At 37.2% G+C, this 18,311-nt stretch overlaps 1 protein-coding gene across 3 annotated transcripts in view; it reads left to right on the top strand.

Moving 5' to 3' along the window:
- The window catches only part of LOC122813345 (putative ferric-chelate reductase 1), a 659,529-nt gene that overhangs the window by 15,099 nt on the left and 626,119 nt on the right, over nucleotides 1–18,311 (top strand). For all 3 annotated transcript variants that reach the window (XM_044085610.1, XM_044085611.1, XM_044085609.1), the window contains exon 3: nucleotides 10,853–10,944. In XM_044085610.1, coding sequence (XP_043941545.1) covers nucleotides 10,853–10,944 — 92 coding nt within the window. The remainder of the gene's footprint in view (nucleotides 1–10,852; nucleotides 10,945–18,311) is intronic.

The following is an 18,311-nucleotide window of genomic DNA, read 5'->3' as shown; positions in this document are numbered from 1 at the left end:
TCTCTCATTCACCTTCACTTGTCCACACTTCAGCTGGCACTTTGGGTGTGATAGGGTGTTTATTCCCTTCAGGCACTAGCTTTTCTGAAGACATGCTTTAGGTTTTGCAGGAGGCCAAAAAATCCACTACTAGAAAATCCTGTGAGACTAAATGGAAGATTTTTTCTATTTGATGTCTTAAGCTTGAGCTGGACCCTTTTTCTGTAGGGGTCCCAACGAGCATTTAATAATTGTGTGAGTTGCTCAATTCTGGCTTGGCATATTTCTCTGGTAAAGTTCAGTTGTCAGTCATTTCTGCCTGTCTACTTCTGAGTTCACCTTCTAGTTTTTGAAGTCAAACAATTTAGAAAAGTATCTTTCATACTGGACCTCCAAGAAAGCCTTTTCCTCCCTCTTCGGCCCTTAGGTTTGTTCTTGAAGAATTGATAGTCTCCTTTTGAGACTGGTTTTCTTCCCTGCAGCATTGTACTTGGGAAAACTGTATTGTTGGTGGCTCTTCCATCTGCAATAGGGTCTCAGAACTTCAAGCACTCATGGCAGTATATCCTCTAGGTGAACACTGAACTGTAGCATTTGAGGTTGCTGGTTGAGATTTGGCTTAATGGTTGAAGTGTTTACCTAACCGAAAGTACAGGATTTGATTTTCAATTTGTTTTACAAAAGACAGAATTCATGACCAAGAATGTTCCATATTTTGTTAACACCTTGGCACATCTGGCGCACCAAATTTTTCTAAAGATGTGCATCTATGTAAGCTTAGCAGTTCTGATGTCATAACAAAGTAAATCATTCATTAAATCAATAACAGAAATATACAACTTTTGTTTATATTTTCTAGCAGTATTCCAAAATCCCTTAACTCCATTCTATTCAATTAAGAACATACCCAACTATTTCTAATAGTCCACAAAAAGTGTCTTTCTTATATATGTTTATAGAATGATGCTTTAACAAGTAATTTTTATGGCCTACCCCCCCCCCCCCGCAAAAAGAAAATTAAGCATAAACTTATATTTGTCACATAGGTTGGTGTTACCATTTTGGGGACCCCCAGCAAATGTCACGTTGGGGGGCCCCCCCAGGACTTCCAATCTGTGTATCACCCTGTCACTGCCACCCATCCTAAGCAGCCTTTTAGTTCATGCTGCAAAATGTTAACAGTAGCACACATATGCTGACCTGCTGCTACAATACGCTTACAGCAAGACAGGCCTGTGTGCTACTCTATGTTGGCCCATTTCACACAGGGACATTAGTCACGTTTAGTTACAACAAAGTCTATATATACAGGGCTGGACTTGGATGAAATTGAGCCTAAGGCACTGCCTAACACACACACACACACACACACACACACACACACACACACACACACACACACACACACACCTCTGTCCCTCATTGGGCTCCTCATACTATGTATATAGCTTTTGTTTTTTTCCTTTTCTCACATTCTGCCTCATTTTTGAGCTTTTAAGAAGCCACAACTTTCTATTTTAAATGTTTTTTTCTTTTTATGCAACCTTTTCATCCAGTGATGGCTGACACGAGTAAGGAAAGAAATTCAGTGTTGTTGTTCAACTTTAGTTTTCCTTGTAACCTTTCAGCATACCATTCCTGACCAACATACCTCTTAACCTCTTACAGCAGGAAATCTGAACAAAGTCACAAATAGTGGGGGACAAAGGCTCAAAAATAGGGACACCTTTCAAATATTGCTCTTACAAACTTAGAAAGTTGATAGAATAGCAGGTTTTGCATTAGCATTAATTTTCTGAAGGATATGAAGTTATGAAGTCTGAAACTCAATTGTATTCTATTATTTTCTGACTTCAGTCCTCAATGATTTGGCAGTGATTTGTCAGAAAACCCCAATTTTGAGAAACTGACCAAAAATATGAGACAAAAATCTGGAGAGCTTGCTGATCAAGGCAACCAGCACAGTGGTAACCATTTAGAAAATAACTCAATTAGGCTATGGCTCCCAGAAGTCGTAGAGTTCCAGATGCTCTGGGATACATTTTAGGGCATTTTCCCCAACCTTTTAATCCAACGGTGGCCTAAACAAAAATCATGAGACTGAAAAGAATTTCAGTCTTATTGTTATCTTTTAAGGAAGACACAAGTTTGCTTAATATTCAGAATCCTAATATAACAAGACAATTGTGAGGCTACTCAGATCTATACGTAATTTCTGATTGCCTCTCTAACCCCTAAAATGTCACTGCCTGTGCATCTCTTTGGTGTTATAGTGGGATGAATCTACAGGTTCAAATGGCTAGTTATTTATTTTGAGTGGCTGCTGTCATACATATACATAGCATGCCTCCTCGCTACTCACCCCTAAACCCCAAAAGTAGCCACCTGGATATAAACCTGATGTGTGATTGTGAAGAAAGTGGAAAAAATGATTACAGTAATGCATTCCACTTTGTTGCTCCTAGACAGTGTACTCCCCCAAGCCTTTTCAAACAGCTCTGCGGTCTGTGAGAAAAGTAAGAGACAATTACCACACTGCCCCCAGTCCAAACACAAGCTATAATGACCTCCTGTGCATACCTCTAAGGCTTGAATGAAATGAAATTTAAAGTAGTAATGGCCACACAATCCTCGGCTCTCATTCTGTACACACACAACTGAGCTGGTCTGATTTTAGAATGGGTGCAGTTGAGGTTAAGGGCCACCAATAAGGCCATGTCAAAATCCATTTATGCAGAGTGGAGAGTGGGAGCTATCAGATTCTTAGAAGATCTAAGCATCTAAATGTACTGTGATATATTTTATATGCCTTATTTTTGAAATATAATTATTTGTTAGCTGCATTTTTTTACTGCTACCCAGAAAAGTAATGTGTGTACCCCGGCATTACTGATAACTGTTGTTTAGCATTCGTCAAGCAGCAGCATGGTTAACTCACTTGAGAAGTTATACATGACTGTCACTGTCCCTGATTTTGCCTCATTTTGCTTTGTCCATCATAAAAAGTTTGATTTATTGGTAAATCATCATCGTCATCGTTATCATCCATCCATCATCCAACCCCCTTTTCCCATTTTTCTACATGGGGTCAGGATATCATGTTAACTGTTGCCAACTCTCTGTTTAGTGCCACACTCCTGCCTTCAACACTCATGCCTGACTGTCGCAGATCTTTCACACAATTCATCCAGCTCATTGCTGGACATCCTCGCTTCCTCTTACCTTCTTCCTGTCTGTCCCAAACCTTCCTCACCAGATTGTCTCCTGCTTTTCTACACATGTGCCCAAGTCACCATAATTTGTTCTCTTTGATCTTTTCAGCAATTGGAGCTACTTTGGCTTCTGCTCTTATGTCCTCATTTCTTTGTCCCACAGTGTGCATCCTATCACCATTTTTAGGCACTTCATTTCGATCACCTCTGGCTTCTTCAACTGTTCTGCCTTTACTGCCCAAGTTTCTGTACCATACAGTAATACTGGTCACACCACTGACTTGTACACCTTACTTTTCATCTTCTTTGGCATTCTTCTGTCATAAAGTACACCTGATACTCTATGCCAGTTGGCTGCAGCCCCCCTGATTCTAGCTTTGACCTCTTCATTTAGACTACCCTTTTCCTCAACCACCCCTCCCGGATAATTGAAGCTGTTAACCTGTTCCACTATCTTCCCTTCTACATCTACTCTCAGCTTTTTTTGAGTTCCCCAATTTGCTGCCATTACCACCATCTTATCTGTGCTTAGTTTCAACCCATGTGCCTTCAGATTTGCATTCCATTCTCCTACCCTTTGCTGAAGTTCTAGCTCAGAGTCTGCCTATACTGCCACATCGTCTGCATACAGCAGCTTTGTTGATCCATCCCCTCCAACCCGTTTGCTAATGTAGTCCATCACTAGTGTGAACAGCAGTGGGCTCAGAGCTGAATCCTGGTGTACACCCACTCCCACTGGGAAACCCCTCTGTGAGGCTGAACACTGTTCGTACTTGAGTCATTGAGTCCTTGTACATAGCCTGCACTAATTCTACCAATGTTTCTGGGACTTCACACTACTTCAGTACTGCCCAGATCAGCTTTCTTGGGACCTTGTCATATGCTTTCTCCAAGTCTAGGAATGCCCATTTCTAGCTTCTTCACAAGAACCTGTCTCAGTGCAAACATCGGGTCAGTTGTGCTACACCCTGATCTGAATCCAAACTGCTCACCTCCCATCTTACATTCTACTACTCTGCATATCCTTTTATCAGTCACCCTCTCTAGAAATTTCATGCAATGTGGTTAGGAGTTTGATGCCTCTGTACTGCCCACAGTTGTGGATGTCCCCTTTATTCTTGTACTGCCACGAGTATGCTTATTCTCCAGTCATCTGGGATATGCCTTTCTCTCCACACTGCTATTAGTACCCTCAGGAGCCATTTCTCCCGTCTCACCCAGCATCTTTATTGTATCTGCTGTGACCTCATCTGAGCATGTTGCTTTCCCTGACTTCATCTTCCTTAGTGCTGTCCTAACTTTTTCTAGGGTGGGCTTCTCTTCTTCTCCCATCGTAGGCTGTTTCTGGGGCAGTACATACAGCTTCTGTGGGGTTTTCTTCATTCAGAAGCTGCTGGAAATGCTCCTTCCATCTGCCTTTTGATGTCCTGTAGGCTGGTGAGCAGGTTGTTGCTGGCATCCCTTTTGAAGGGTGTCTGACTATCTTCTTTATCTTTCTGTCTTTGCCTTGCAGCCTGATATAGTTTTGTTGTGCACCTTACTGAGTCACTTTCCAGAAGCTGGTAGAGTGCCTCTGATGCCCTACTCTTTGCTATTGCAACGTCTTTCTTTACAGACTTTCAGATTACAGACAATCAATAAATCCAGAATTCAGAGTTGCATACATCTTTATTGTCCAAAAAAATGCATATTGCTGCAAAATGCTATTCAATTCACTTTTTAAGTGTATTAGAATACTATTTAAAATGTGCTTCTGATTTTGATCCTTTATTCTGCTATTAATTTTAGATTTGCCCAGAAATTTTCAGCAAAGAAGTTGAGTTAGAGTATCGGGTGTTCTGACAGTATTTATAAACCATCTCTGAAGATTGGAAGCATCAGTTCTTCTTAAAATCAAAGGTTTACACTGAGATTGGTTACTCTTGGACGCTGATCTCTCTAATGATTACCTTGCTCATGTTCATTGTCCGCTTTATCCTAACAGAGTCATATCACAGCCCTCTTAGGTTAAAGAGTATAATCAGAAAATCAATACATTTACCTCTCATTTTTTCCTCAGCCAGCAGCAGCTTTTGTGAGGCCCCACACAGTCGGGGGTGATTAAGGGGGCCCCTGCTACGGTCATGGCTATAGCATGTAGCTAAAGCTGGCTATGTTGCGAGTTTTCATGGAGAAAATGTCCACCAGCAGGATTTAACTAAAAAAGGGTCACTATGTCAGTGACTAAATATATAATGGAATTGTGAAGCCTGTTATTTGATAAAACACTGTTACAATAACCAGGGGACACCTTTAAATTTAAAAGAGATAAGGGTTATTATCCACCTAGTTTATGAACTATACAAGATCTCTGTATTAACTTTTTTTGGTTTGACCGACATGTTACAAAGTATTGAAATAAAATAACTTGCTGGGGTTGGGGGCCCCCAGCAACTGCAGGGTTCGCTAGTGCCAGCTATGCACATAGACTCTGTCTGGAACCCTATGAAAACCTATTTATTGATTCACAACCAGACTCATAAAAGGTCCTCACTACCACACAGTCCAGTCAGAGGATTCTAAGATGACCATTTCTGCTGATTCTTTCTACACTTTAATTGTTTTATGAAATCTTCTGATATCTACTTCTGTAGACAAAGATTTGATTGTTTAGTTTCAATCTTTTCAATAACTGCCCTTAATAAGTAGACAATCCAGGCTCAAAAAAAAGTATTGACTATAGCCTTCAATAGCAAAAATATCACAGAATAATGTGGAATTGAATGTACCATATACAGTCCTGTTTGGGCCTGTATTAAATTCTTCTTTTAATGCGGTTTAATTTGTTTCCCCGTATACCAGAAAAGAAAACATTCAGACGTTTAGTTTGCAATTTTTCTGAAGGAATCCAAATCAGAGATTTATAATTTCCTAATAATTATATAAACATTCCAATAACTGTACTTCATAACTCCTAGGAAATAGTTTCCATTTTTGAATTTTACTTGACGTAAACTGTAAAATGTCTTCCTGTTGCTCATAAACATTGTCTGTATAACCAAATTATATTCATAAAATAGAAGAGAAAGAAATCACTATTCTCTCTCCACTTGAAAAACGCATCCAATGCACTTTTAATTATGTAATTGCATTAACAGCAACAATGCTCAGTTCATTGCTACTAATAAAAATTGAAAACAGTCAAATGTATCAGCATGTAATAAAATATTATCTGAATGTGCCATTAATGGTGAAAAATTAAAGTGTATTGTAGACATCTGCATATTAATTTTATGAACCACTGTAATCACATATGTGTCAAATAAAGGGGCACTTAATGGACACCCTTGTCTACCTGTGTATGTATTAATCTACCCAAAGTGTCATTGATGTGTGGTTTTGCATAAGAATTTTCAAAAATTCTTCTTTAGTCCAACTGACCAGCATTTCTCTAAAACATAAAGCTGATAAGATATATAATTGTACATGAGAAGCAGAATCAAAGGCCCTTTCTATGGCTAGCCTACACGGTAAATAACATTCTTTATTACAAGATACTCTTCTCGTGTACTTTTTTACAGTTCACAGTAGTCGTGATACACAGAGGTTACTGGTTAGTCCCTGTATTTCTGCTGGTAAGTGGGGTGTCGGAAGTGTTTCATTCTTTGTGAAACTTACGCCAATAATTTATAGGCACAATTAAGCTGCAAAACAGGGTTTTAGTTAAAGATTCTTTAGGTCTTTCACTTTCCATAACAAATTAATAAAGACACTGACCAAGACTGTTTCACAGCAACAGACACTCCCTGAAATTCATTAAAGACTTTTGTTAATAAATGTATTTACCGATCATTTATCTAGAATAAAATTTATTCCATTTTCTCCCAGGGAAGACTTTAGATTGAACTGCCTGCAGGGCCTGTTGTAATTCCATGGAGTAAAGGTGCTTTTGCAGTATGTTGTACTCAGAATTGAGGAAACCAGTTTCACATCTGAGGAATACTCATCTATATTTTTCTATATTTCTTCATACAGTACATCTGTATTTGTATAAGTTGTGACATATATGTAATTACAACCCCCGCTTCAGTAATAACCTTTGATATAACATTATTTTATCTTTTTGGTAATATTTCTGCCTCTGATCCTACCTTCTGGTGTTGTAAATTATAAAGCCCTAAAGGTTCTTTTTTTATTGTATTTCTGTAATGTCTGTAAAAAAATGTTTTTCTAAAACTACTTTATCATGTTCTTACAACAAACTTTGATGTTGCTGAAACTGAATCAGTTTACCTCTGGACAAGTGTTGTTTATTTTATGTTCTTTAAAGAAAATCACTCTTCTATCCAAGATGTAGAAGAAACTTAAATCTGCATGGTCTTTCGAAACTTTCTCCGTGTAAGATTTCATATACTGTAAAAATATTTTTCTATGACTTACATAAGCAAGAAGTGTGAAGAGGCAACATTATTTGATTTTCTTTCTCCTGATTTCTCCATAAAGTCAGTGTGATCTGAGAAGCATGTCCCTACAATCTGTCACATTCATACAAATTACTTTGTGAGAAAATAATAGTCTATGCATGTACAGCAGTTATACAATTTATAGGTGTAGCCATGTGGTATTCTGTAACTTAAAGAATGCATCTTAAGTAAATCCTTTCCACTTTATTGCAATAGCATCAACATTTTTATATTTTCTTTTATCTGTCCAATAAAGTGAATTGAAGCCTTTGTCCAAAATAAGCATCTCTTAAATTCAAGCACAGTTCCAAGCTATCCCACAACTGGTATCCTTTCATTGGATTAGTATGTGTATAAACATTTACAATTCTCCATTTATGCTCTTGATAAGTAACATCCAATATTAGTACCCTGCCTGGCTCTATTGCATCAATGTCCAATAACTTTATTTCTGTGTTCAAAATTAACGTCACTTTACTAGAACAGATCTGTAACAAAGGAAAAATATCCCATGCAATGTAAATATGCAACTAAATAAATTTATTAAAAAAACTTCAGACTTCATGTAATCAATAAATAAAACAGCATAGCATATATTTTTAATCTGTTGGGCTATGCCCTATATTCTAGTATGGTTAAACCAAGTGTTCACATTTAATATTACAATTTCCATGGCCAAGGCTTATCCATCCTTTAAACTAACGTTTCCTTTTTGTTTTTTTGCTTTCCCCGCTTTTTAAAACAGTTTGGTTGGGAGAACATTCCTCTTTGCAACTCTCACAGATGTGCATCTCCTCCAAATACATTAGCACTGACACAGATTTCAGAATAGACTTGTCAACATGACCCCCCCCCCTGTACCTGAGGTTTAGTTTCATACTAAAAAAAACATCATCTTTTGAAGGGTCTGATTCCGAAGTTTCATTTGCGTTTACATTTTTTAGGGTAATCTGTCCAAAAATGTTTGTTAACCACATCTTGTACATTTTTCCATTTATTAACACTATTATGGCCCTCTGCCCATACTTTGTGCAGAATATTGGGACACACTTGATATGTCCAAGTTTACCAACAAAAAACAATATTTATTTTATTGTGTTGTGTATTAAATAACACATCCTCTGTTTCTCGCATGTATGAACTTGATTGATAGCATATTTCCCTAATTACTAATAAGTCCACAATACCTTCTCAACCCTCAGTGCAATACCATTGTATCTTTTATTTTAAGTACATGTTTCAAAGCATCACAGTGCTGATTTAATTCCTTTTTTACATCATCTTCCAACAAAGAGTGTCTGGGTGAGATTTGTATTTTTCCCTATTTAGATGGATCGAAATTGTAAAGCTGGAGTTGTGACCAAGGAGTAGTAGTTGATCATTTTTTAGACTATGTTAATATGTGTTGGAAAACTGACTCTGTTTCTAAACTTGTCATAAATACATTCTGCAGTAAAATGTCCCAGAGTTCTCGCCTGTGGTACATCAATTCCAAGGACAGCAATAAAGTCTCTCCAAAATAACAATATCGGCTATTGTGGGGGGGGGGGCTATTCAGCAAACTGAAAATTAAGTAAGACTCTCCATTGTTCTAAAGTGTCAGTAACTTGTTTGGTTTCCATATCGGTGTGACTACTCTGTGCAGCTTCAGCAAAAGATCTACTATCTGTGTCTTTCTACTTTATCAATTCCTTTATTGAGAAGAGCTAAAAACCGACCCTGCTGGTATATATGCAGGATCCTTTTTGTACTGTTCCCAATATTTTCAAGCACTTAATTAGAAGAGGTGTCACAGATGGAATTTTGAACAGAGCCGGAGCTTCGATTACTTTTTTTTTTTTTTTTTTTTTTTTTTTTTGACAACCTTTGACCATAATTTTTCAACATTGTCAAAATTTAAAGGGTGACAATCCATTATCATTAGTTGCTGAGTAATTAATCCTCCTGACTTACAATCCTGTTACCACAAAATTAGCTTCCTGTTCCACATTTCTTAACTCCTTTATCTCTGCAACCTCTTCCTGTATTCACCATGCTACATTTAGAATAGGAGAATTTCCCTAGTACCTTTGCCCAAATTTCTCCTAGTCTGTATAAATACCCCTTCAGGTCTCTTCTGATAACAGGCCATCTGTCTACTAACCTGGTCACAAAGGATAAACAAGTAAATAAAGGTTATCTAACCTTTATTTGATAACCTTTATTTATTTGTTCTATTAGTATCAGCCTCACTATATTCTCAGGGATACACGGTTATCTTACAGGGATCAGCCGATGACAGTACTTCACAAGTGTCAAAGGAAAATTCTTCTGAGTTGGTAATTGCAATATCTAGGATGCTACAGCACTATTGACTGGCAAAATGCATTTTGGCGCGAAGCTCAGTTATGCTATGACTACTATTCTCACTTGTGCCCTTGACTTGCAGTTTTGAATGTGTAATTGTAGATTTATGTGTCCTCTTATGAATTACATATTCCACCAAAGACCTAATTTGAATCTCATTAAAAAAAAAAATTCAGGCTGTTTCATCAGTGACCTGTTGCCTACTTATATCATTATGCAGTTTGTGTTCTTATAGTTCAGCTATAAAAAAAAAAAAAAAAAAAAACATTAAATACTACTTTCTGATGTAATGTAGTCCTGTTTCTTTTCACTTTTAGTGTTTTCTTTACATAAATTATAACACTTTTCCATATTTTTTTTAGTTCCTCAAGATCTGTGCCTGATTTAGCAAAATATTTTTTTTTAATAGCTGTATAGAATTTAAGAGTTACACATTTGTAAAACAGTCCATTGTAAGCTACCGCCTGTCAATATGGACAACAGTGAAATGTAATCTTTGGTGTAGGCAGGACAGGTTCTGGCCATAGAGATTTTTGTCTTCAAACATTCAGATAAAATATTGTCACTGTTGGTGTAGTTTATACACTAGCAAAAATGTAATATTTAATTTAAATGGAATGTTTTATTATACGTATGAAATAAAGTTTGAGCAAAACCAAATGTATTTACCATCAAGAGTGATGTTAATTTATCACAAAACCTGGCAGTTGTTTGTCACCTGATGAGTCAATCAGCAAAGAAAGTGAAAAATCTGAGCTTGTATTTGTCTTTAAAGAAATAATTAAATACATTGACTATGTATCAAGGCAGTGTAGAAATGTAAGCATATTATTACGTTTGATTATTTTTCTTTGTTTTTTTTTTCCTTTTAAGGGTGGTGCTGCGAGTCATACTTCTAATTCGGTAAAACAGAAGGTCGAAGTGCAGTGGTTAGCACCTCAGAGTTCTGACGATGTGCATTTTAAGTAAATCCTGTTTTCCTTTATTGCTTTTTTCTTTTTTAATGTTGAATGAAATGTTTGTTTTGACCACAGTAATAAATATGTACACCTGACTAAACAAGTCAGTTATTAATAGCAGTGTATTTTCCAAGTGCTGTTCATATTAGATGATTAACATGGAATAAGAGATTGCATAGTATGTTACAAAAGTGGTACAGGAGACTAATGACTTTTACCTTTTCATGCTGAAGGAAACTAGGCAATGAACGAGATCAGATGCTGTCAAAATGCTAAAAATCTGGCCCTTGTAATCCTCATGTCTTCACCATCACCAGCTTATTGTATTGCTGCAGTCCATTTTTTATTTTGTGATTCGGGCTTCATTTTCATCAGTAGATTGTTAAAGGGCATTCTTTGTCCACAGCTCAACACAAGCCATTGATCATAGGCTGATGACAACTATTGTTAAATAATAGCTGCATTTAATAACAGCGCGAGTAAAAACTGTTTCACTCTTGGGAACCAAGTAAAGGTCATTACCAACATCCAGTGGATAATAGAAAAAGCAGTGTTTTAGAAAAAAAAATATTTACTTCTGCTTTATTGACTGCCTTAAAAGCTTTGGCTGTATGGACCATAACAAGCACTGGATAATGTTGAGAGAAATAAAGATATATAATTTCCTTATCTGCTTCATGAGGAACATGTATGCAGAGCAAAAAGCAAAAGTTAGTGCAGAATATGGAAGAACTGATAAGTGAAAAAAAACTGGGAAAGGAGTAAGACAAGGCTGTATATCATCACCCTGTTTTTTCGGGTCTACTTCATATGACCTAAATTTCATTTGACTGAGACCAAAACACTGAAAGTTCAAAAGACTGAAATCTCATTTGACAAACTCATAACACTGACACATTAAAGTAAAAGGTATATGCCCTTTTCCCCACTGTAGTGCAATCCAGGAGTTAGTATATATTGTTGGGGGTGGGGGGTGAAGCCCCCCCACATAGTTTAGGTAAATATTGTTTTCTGCAAAGAGTTATTCATTGCAATTATAAATATCCATGTGTATGGTTTAAAATGTATAAAGTATATATATATCTATATATATATATATATATATATATATATATATATATATACTAACTCCAGGATCGCACTACAGTGGGGAAAAGGGCATATACCTTTTACTTTGATGCGTCAGTGTTATGAGTTTGTTAAATGAGTTTTCACTATTTTGAACTTTCAGTGTTTTGGTCTCAGTCAAATGAATTTCAGTCAAATGAAATTTAGGTCATATGAAGTAGACCCATTTTTTCAGTGTATATGCTAAATATATGCACAATGCTGAGTTAAGCAAATCAGATACTGGAATGACAATTGGTGGGAGAAAAATTAACATCAGATATGGGTAACAGTGTTGAAGAGATGAAGAGCCTGTTGATGAAGGTGAAAGAAAGTACAAACCCTGGTCAGTTCCTTAACTTCAGCCTAGATGAGAAGCTGGCATCACTGCTCTGACCAGCCTGTCACCTTGGCTGTCAGTACTAGCCTCAGTGGAGAGGCCCTTGTGGGTGTAGAGGAGTAGGTCCATCTTATGGTAAGTCTGGAGGTATTTTCTTAGGTCCATCTTATGGTAAGTCTGGGGATATTTTCTTAGACTAAAAAATGTATGCCGTCTCCTCAGAAGTGGATTGTATGCATCATAAGGTATGTGTCTTTGTACTTATCCAGCACTCCAATGTAGTTTCTTTGACTCCACAAGATCGAATACTGTAGCATAAGGATCTAACACATGCCTAACGAAGGGAACAAAGTGGTAAGACAGATAATTTCCTCCCTCCCTCCTTTTGTTGGCTATCTAGCACTCATGACATTACTACTACTACCAAGGTTGTTAAAACTGCAAACACATTGTCCCTGTGCCAGTGTGTTATGGGTCTATATCAGAACATAGAAGTTTTAAAACTTCGAATGTTCTAATATCGACCCGTTTTAATCGAACGCTAAAAAATAGCGAAGCTGCAGAACACCAAATTCTTTCCTAGGGAAAGAATTTGGTTGGCCGGTTCTGTGGCTTCACTATTTTCAGCGCTGTGGTGGAGATTTATGGGTCGGGTTCAGGTAAGTGTGCGATTATGTGGTTGTTGGGATTAAGGCACAGGTTAGGTGGGTTAGGGCGCGGGTTAGGTGAGTTAGGGCGTGGGTTAGGTGAATTAGGTTTAGGGGCGGGTTAAGTGAGTTAGGGCGCGGGTTAGGTGAGTGTCTGATAGTGATAGACCTTAGGCTTAGGGTTTGGGTTAAGGTAAGTGGATAGATGATAGTGCATGTATAGTTTAGTGTAGGGTTAGTTGTAGGATTATAAGTGTATGTGTGTGTGTATTGATGTTTTTTAGGTGTGCTTGTGTTGTGTGTATGTGTATCGGAATAGCAAATTTTTTCACAAGGAAAAAATTTGCTGTTCTGAATGTTTGATATGTGGTTTAGATATTTTAGGTTTTATGAAATAGCGTTCACTATTTTCATCTTTCGATAACGTGATATAAACGCTGTGTTACTATGGGATCTTTCACTCTGTAAAAATATTGCTTCCCTGTGGAGCTTTACTCCCTGGGACACTTGCTCAGCTGGACTGTCCTGGTAACAAGTGTCAAAGTAAAATAAAGAAAAAAATAAAAGTAAAAAAAAAAAATATTTAAATTAAAATAAATTGTGAAATTAGGTCTGTATTGCAGTTTGAACCTGGAGGCAACTGCCTTACAAAGGTCATCCTTGTGCACCAGGAATTCACACTTGAACTTAGCAGAGGCACTCAGAATCTGTAAAACCAAACTTCTACTGATTAATCAGAATTACTATTATTTTGACTGGCTATTGTTTAGAGCCAGTATGCATTGAGTTTTTTATTACAACATGGAAGGAGAGAGAATGAGTCTAATTGTGGGTTGTTATGCTTGGTATTACTGCCTTGTTTGGTTAATATTTATATTTGTTCTAGATTGTTTATAAGTTACCTGTATACTACAGTAGAATATGAAATAAATTTCACAGAAAATCAGTGACCCAGTTTGCCCTATTAAAGAATCAAGCGTCTCTATTTTTCTCACCAAGTTTCACCCTGATATTTTAATGTTGCAAGAAACTTCTTTATCAGAAGATGAGGGAGCATGGGCAGCTAGTAACTTCAGTCTATAGCATGCTTGACTTCTCCTCATATCCTGGAAGTAGGAAACAAGGAATAATCATTTTACTAAGAAAGGGATGTCTTTTTGATTTGATTGATGAGCATAAAGATCACCAAGGTAGGCTTGTGCTATGTAAGGGCAGACTGGACAGCTATTTAGCAACACTAGTAAATGTTTCTATCCCTCAAGTACCAAAGTTTCAGAGAACGTACAATTAACTAGGAAATCTACAGCTATGCAAAGGGGTTTAAGTCTATGAATATATGACTGGAACATGGTATTGTCAGCAGATAAGATGACTGTTGGTCCAAGAAGCCATCTTTTGAACAAAGGTAAGGTGCTGTATAAGCTGATACATACCCTGGGTGTTTGAAGTTTACAGGCTTTTGAATAAGGTAAGCAGGGAGTACACATAACCGCTCTCTTTCTCATGGCTGAATCACTAGACTAGATAAGATAATTCACTCTTAAGAAACCTATGTTTATTTTAAATGAGGCTTATCTACTTGTCAGGGCTTTTATTGGATCATAGTCAGTCTAGTATTTTGCGCTTAGTCATCCAAACAAGCCCCCTGGGTGAACTAACACTTTGCTGTCCAAAGGGGAGGAATTTAGGGTGAGATTCTTAGCATCCTTACCTGCAGTAATACACAAGCATTTAGTACCACTGGCGGGTGTTCATATAAAACAGAATCACTTTAAGGGTTTGCTAGTCACAGTGCTAAAAAAAATTCTTTATTCATAAGATTAAAGCAACAAATCGCTCCCTGTATGCTATGCTGAAGAAGCTTGTAGAATTGCAGTGAACAAAAGAGAATGGTTAGATGATACTTACATGTTTGGTTGTGAGGAGGGTATTGAAAAATTACTAGATTATAAGGTGGAAGAAGGTAAGTAACTTTTAAAGTAGACCAGTTACAAATCCTCATTAAGAACTAAAAACTCCTTGTTATTAGATTGACAGCAACAGACAGAAAAGATTGTGGTCAAAATGTGGGAAAGGAAACTTAAGTAAGTTAATAACCGACCCAGCTGGAGTTTTGCAAGTATTCCATGACTGTTAATCATCTTTATATAGTGATGAAGATGCGAAGGGAGCAGAGTTTACCTAAATGTAGTCCTGTTTGGTAGGACTGAGACTGATCAAGTTTTCATGAGTTGTCTTTTTCTCTGATGGTGGAGATCACCAAGCCCAGGTTGACAGCTGTACTGAGGGAGATGGACAAGGGTAAAACTACACCTCAAGATGGTATTCCTTTAAAAATGTACATGCAGGGTCTCCTCCTTAGTTATGCTTTGTTGCTGGTTCAGAACAATGCTTTAAAACTAAGGAGGAGCTCCCCCTTCATGGAAAGAAGCATTGATGGTAGTTGTACCTAACCCAGGCAAGAACCTGACTCTTCCTGAGTCATATCAAGCAATATCAGGGGCATGTCATGTGACCAAACATAAACTGGCAAATATAAAAAGAATGAGTGCTGTTTGTGAAAACTGTTTTAATGTTAGTGGAGTTTGCTTCTTTCTCCACTGTTATGCTACCTTGGAGTTTGGTATATACCTACATGGGTGGCACAGGGGGCTTGTCCCCACAAAAAAAAATGAGTTGTTTGAATGTGGTTTCAATGAATAGTTTTCATTTTTTTTAATTTGAAAATACCTTTGACTAGTTGACAGGAATCCCCAATATCAATAATCAGCCATGACTACAAATTGTTTACATCTGTTGCTATTACCCTTCATCCTGCACTTGTCCATCTCGATCAGATTTATTTAAATGGAGGGGTACATCAGATAACTCCCATTAAAACAGAGCCATGAAATAAACAGGAATGGAAATAGCCAAGCACTATTACATTTTATGCCAGGAAAGCACTTGCTACTTGTTAGTTAACATTATATGTTTCACATAATGGAACATCAGGGGTTCACGTCTCATTTCCTTGGTTTGTTACTTTCTCTGTTTGAAGGCTCTTCCTCTAGATTTAAACTGGATACTAGACTGTTACAACTGGTCTGAGTTGAGAGGCACTCATCAGGGCTGCTCCCTAGTCACTCTTCTTTTTGAAATTTATATGGAGCCTGTGATGGAATCATAGAGACTGTCTGTCTTCCTTTTCTGGATGCAGGAAGGGTCACTTTCATTGCAAACTATCCTTATGCTGACAGTGTGATGGGATACTCTGCAAACCTAGAAAAGGATGTAGAAATTGTACTAAAGGAAGTGGACACAAAATTTTCTGGACATGAACTAAATATGAACAAGACAAGGACTGAGTTTCTTAATGCATCTCTTCTAACTTCCTGAAAAATCGTGGAAAAGTGGGGTGATATTATTTACTTGGGAATAAAACCTGGGGTCTCCTTAAGGGAATGATTAGAGCTCTCATACCTTAAGATTTTGAGCAAGATAAGATTTACTTGGAAAAGTGGAAACCATTAATATTTGATTTCCTACAAAGGATTTGACCACTGTTCTGGTATGTCCTTCCATTGATTCTTTATGCTGTAGCAGGTATTCCAATACACTGTCCAGTTCACTTTACTTAACATTTAAAAACATCCTCTACAGACTTTTTAATGGGAAGGAAAAAAATAATGCTGAGTAATGTTTAATCTGCCAATAGAAAGCTGGTAGGAGTACCAAACTATGTGGACTATGTTGAAGGCAACCTACTGAGCAACTTTTCAGTGCTCACTCATAAAAAGATTGAAACAATTAATAAAATAATTTTTACATGTGAAATGCAGTTGGGCATATGAGACGGAATTTTTGGCAGTCAGATTGGTCTAAGGGGCTTGCATTTGGATTTTACAGTGATACTTATTTGTACAATCTAGTCTTGTTTTCATCCATTAGGGATAGTGAATTGGGAGTTGGAACAGCTACTATTCCCCCAGATAAGCAAATGAAGTGTATCTCATTGGTATATAATGAAGCAGTTAAAGCCACAGAAAAGCCTGATGTTTTAGAAGTAACTGTTGCAGAACCATGAGTTCTAATCCTTTGAACAAATTAATCTTAAAACTGGTAAATGTACACAATGGGTTTTGTGGTGTATTGATCTGGAAAAGATGTACAGATCAATTAAACTTCAGGAGATCCCAGTCAAGTAATAGTCATGCTGCTAAACTACAGCTTTTGGATATTGGATATAATGAACTGAATTTTAAAGGTTAGATAAGTAAATAGGTTGTTGTCAGTTGGTGGTAAGCAGGTACTCTAATACAAGTAAGTATAGACGCGGGTGGGAAAGAACCTTAAAATTGTCCGATACCACAGGAAGAATGGTTAAAACTTTTGCAATTTCCCCTAAACTCCACAGAATCAAGATGGCTTACATGGCTTACATTTAGGCTAGCTCAAATATATCCTGAAGTTAATTATTGATGGAGGTATGGAGAGGATGTGTTATGTGAGTTGCTGTATATTTTTTAGGAATTCACAGAGTTAACCCAGTTTGTAGTTAGGCCATAAGAGGTAACTGATAAAAATCTGGGGGAATGTTACACAATTATCTCCTATTTCCTTATTTCTGCTTGATTAAGGAAGTTATTTACCTTCTACATAAGGAAGCATAGGTTTGAACTTCACTTCTGACTTTAACAAAAGTAGTATATTCTTTTAGTTGCTGCTTGCTTATAGTTCAATTGAAAATGCATTTGTTTCTGACAATCTGCAGTGCTTTTCCTTCAGTTTGTCAGGTTGTCTTACAGATCTCTGGTCCCTCACACTACTTGAGTAACCACTGTTAGGCTCATGACATTTCTGGAATAAATTTGCAGGTAGTCTTGGAATGCCACAGCTCCTTCTGTTTATGATTGCCCAAGACTCCCCACTCTTGTCACAAAAGTCTCTTTCTCTAGGAAAGGTAAGTATCTCAGAGGTTATGGGCTTTTCACAAATGCTATCCCATGTTAGTCGCATTAGTTTTTTTATACGTTTTCCTGGCCAGTATATTTGTGTGTGTGTGTGTGTGTGTGTGTGTGTGTGTGTGTGTGTGTATCATACTAGTGGTTCCCCATAGTTTTCAGTAGACTGCATTAAATGCCTAGTTTGTACTGGATAAGTAATTTGAGTAGGTTTCTTATGAAATGGGTGGCTTTGTAGTTTAGCTTTGAGGTAATGTGTCCTATAGTCTTGGATGTATTTTTATAGTTTAGGTTATCTTAGGAATTCTTATGTTTTAGTTTATTTCATAAGAATAA

The sequence above is a fragment of the Protopterus annectens genome, chromosome 10.part0, assembly GCF_019279795.1.
Source record: "Protopterus annectens isolate FY-2018-M chromosome 10.part0, PAN1.0, whole genome shotgun sequence".
Classification (NCBI taxonomy): domain Eukaryota; kingdom Metazoa; phylum Chordata; order Ceratodontiformes; family Protopteridae; genus Protopterus; species Protopterus annectens.
This window is presented reverse-complemented; position numbering and strand designations above follow the sequence as displayed.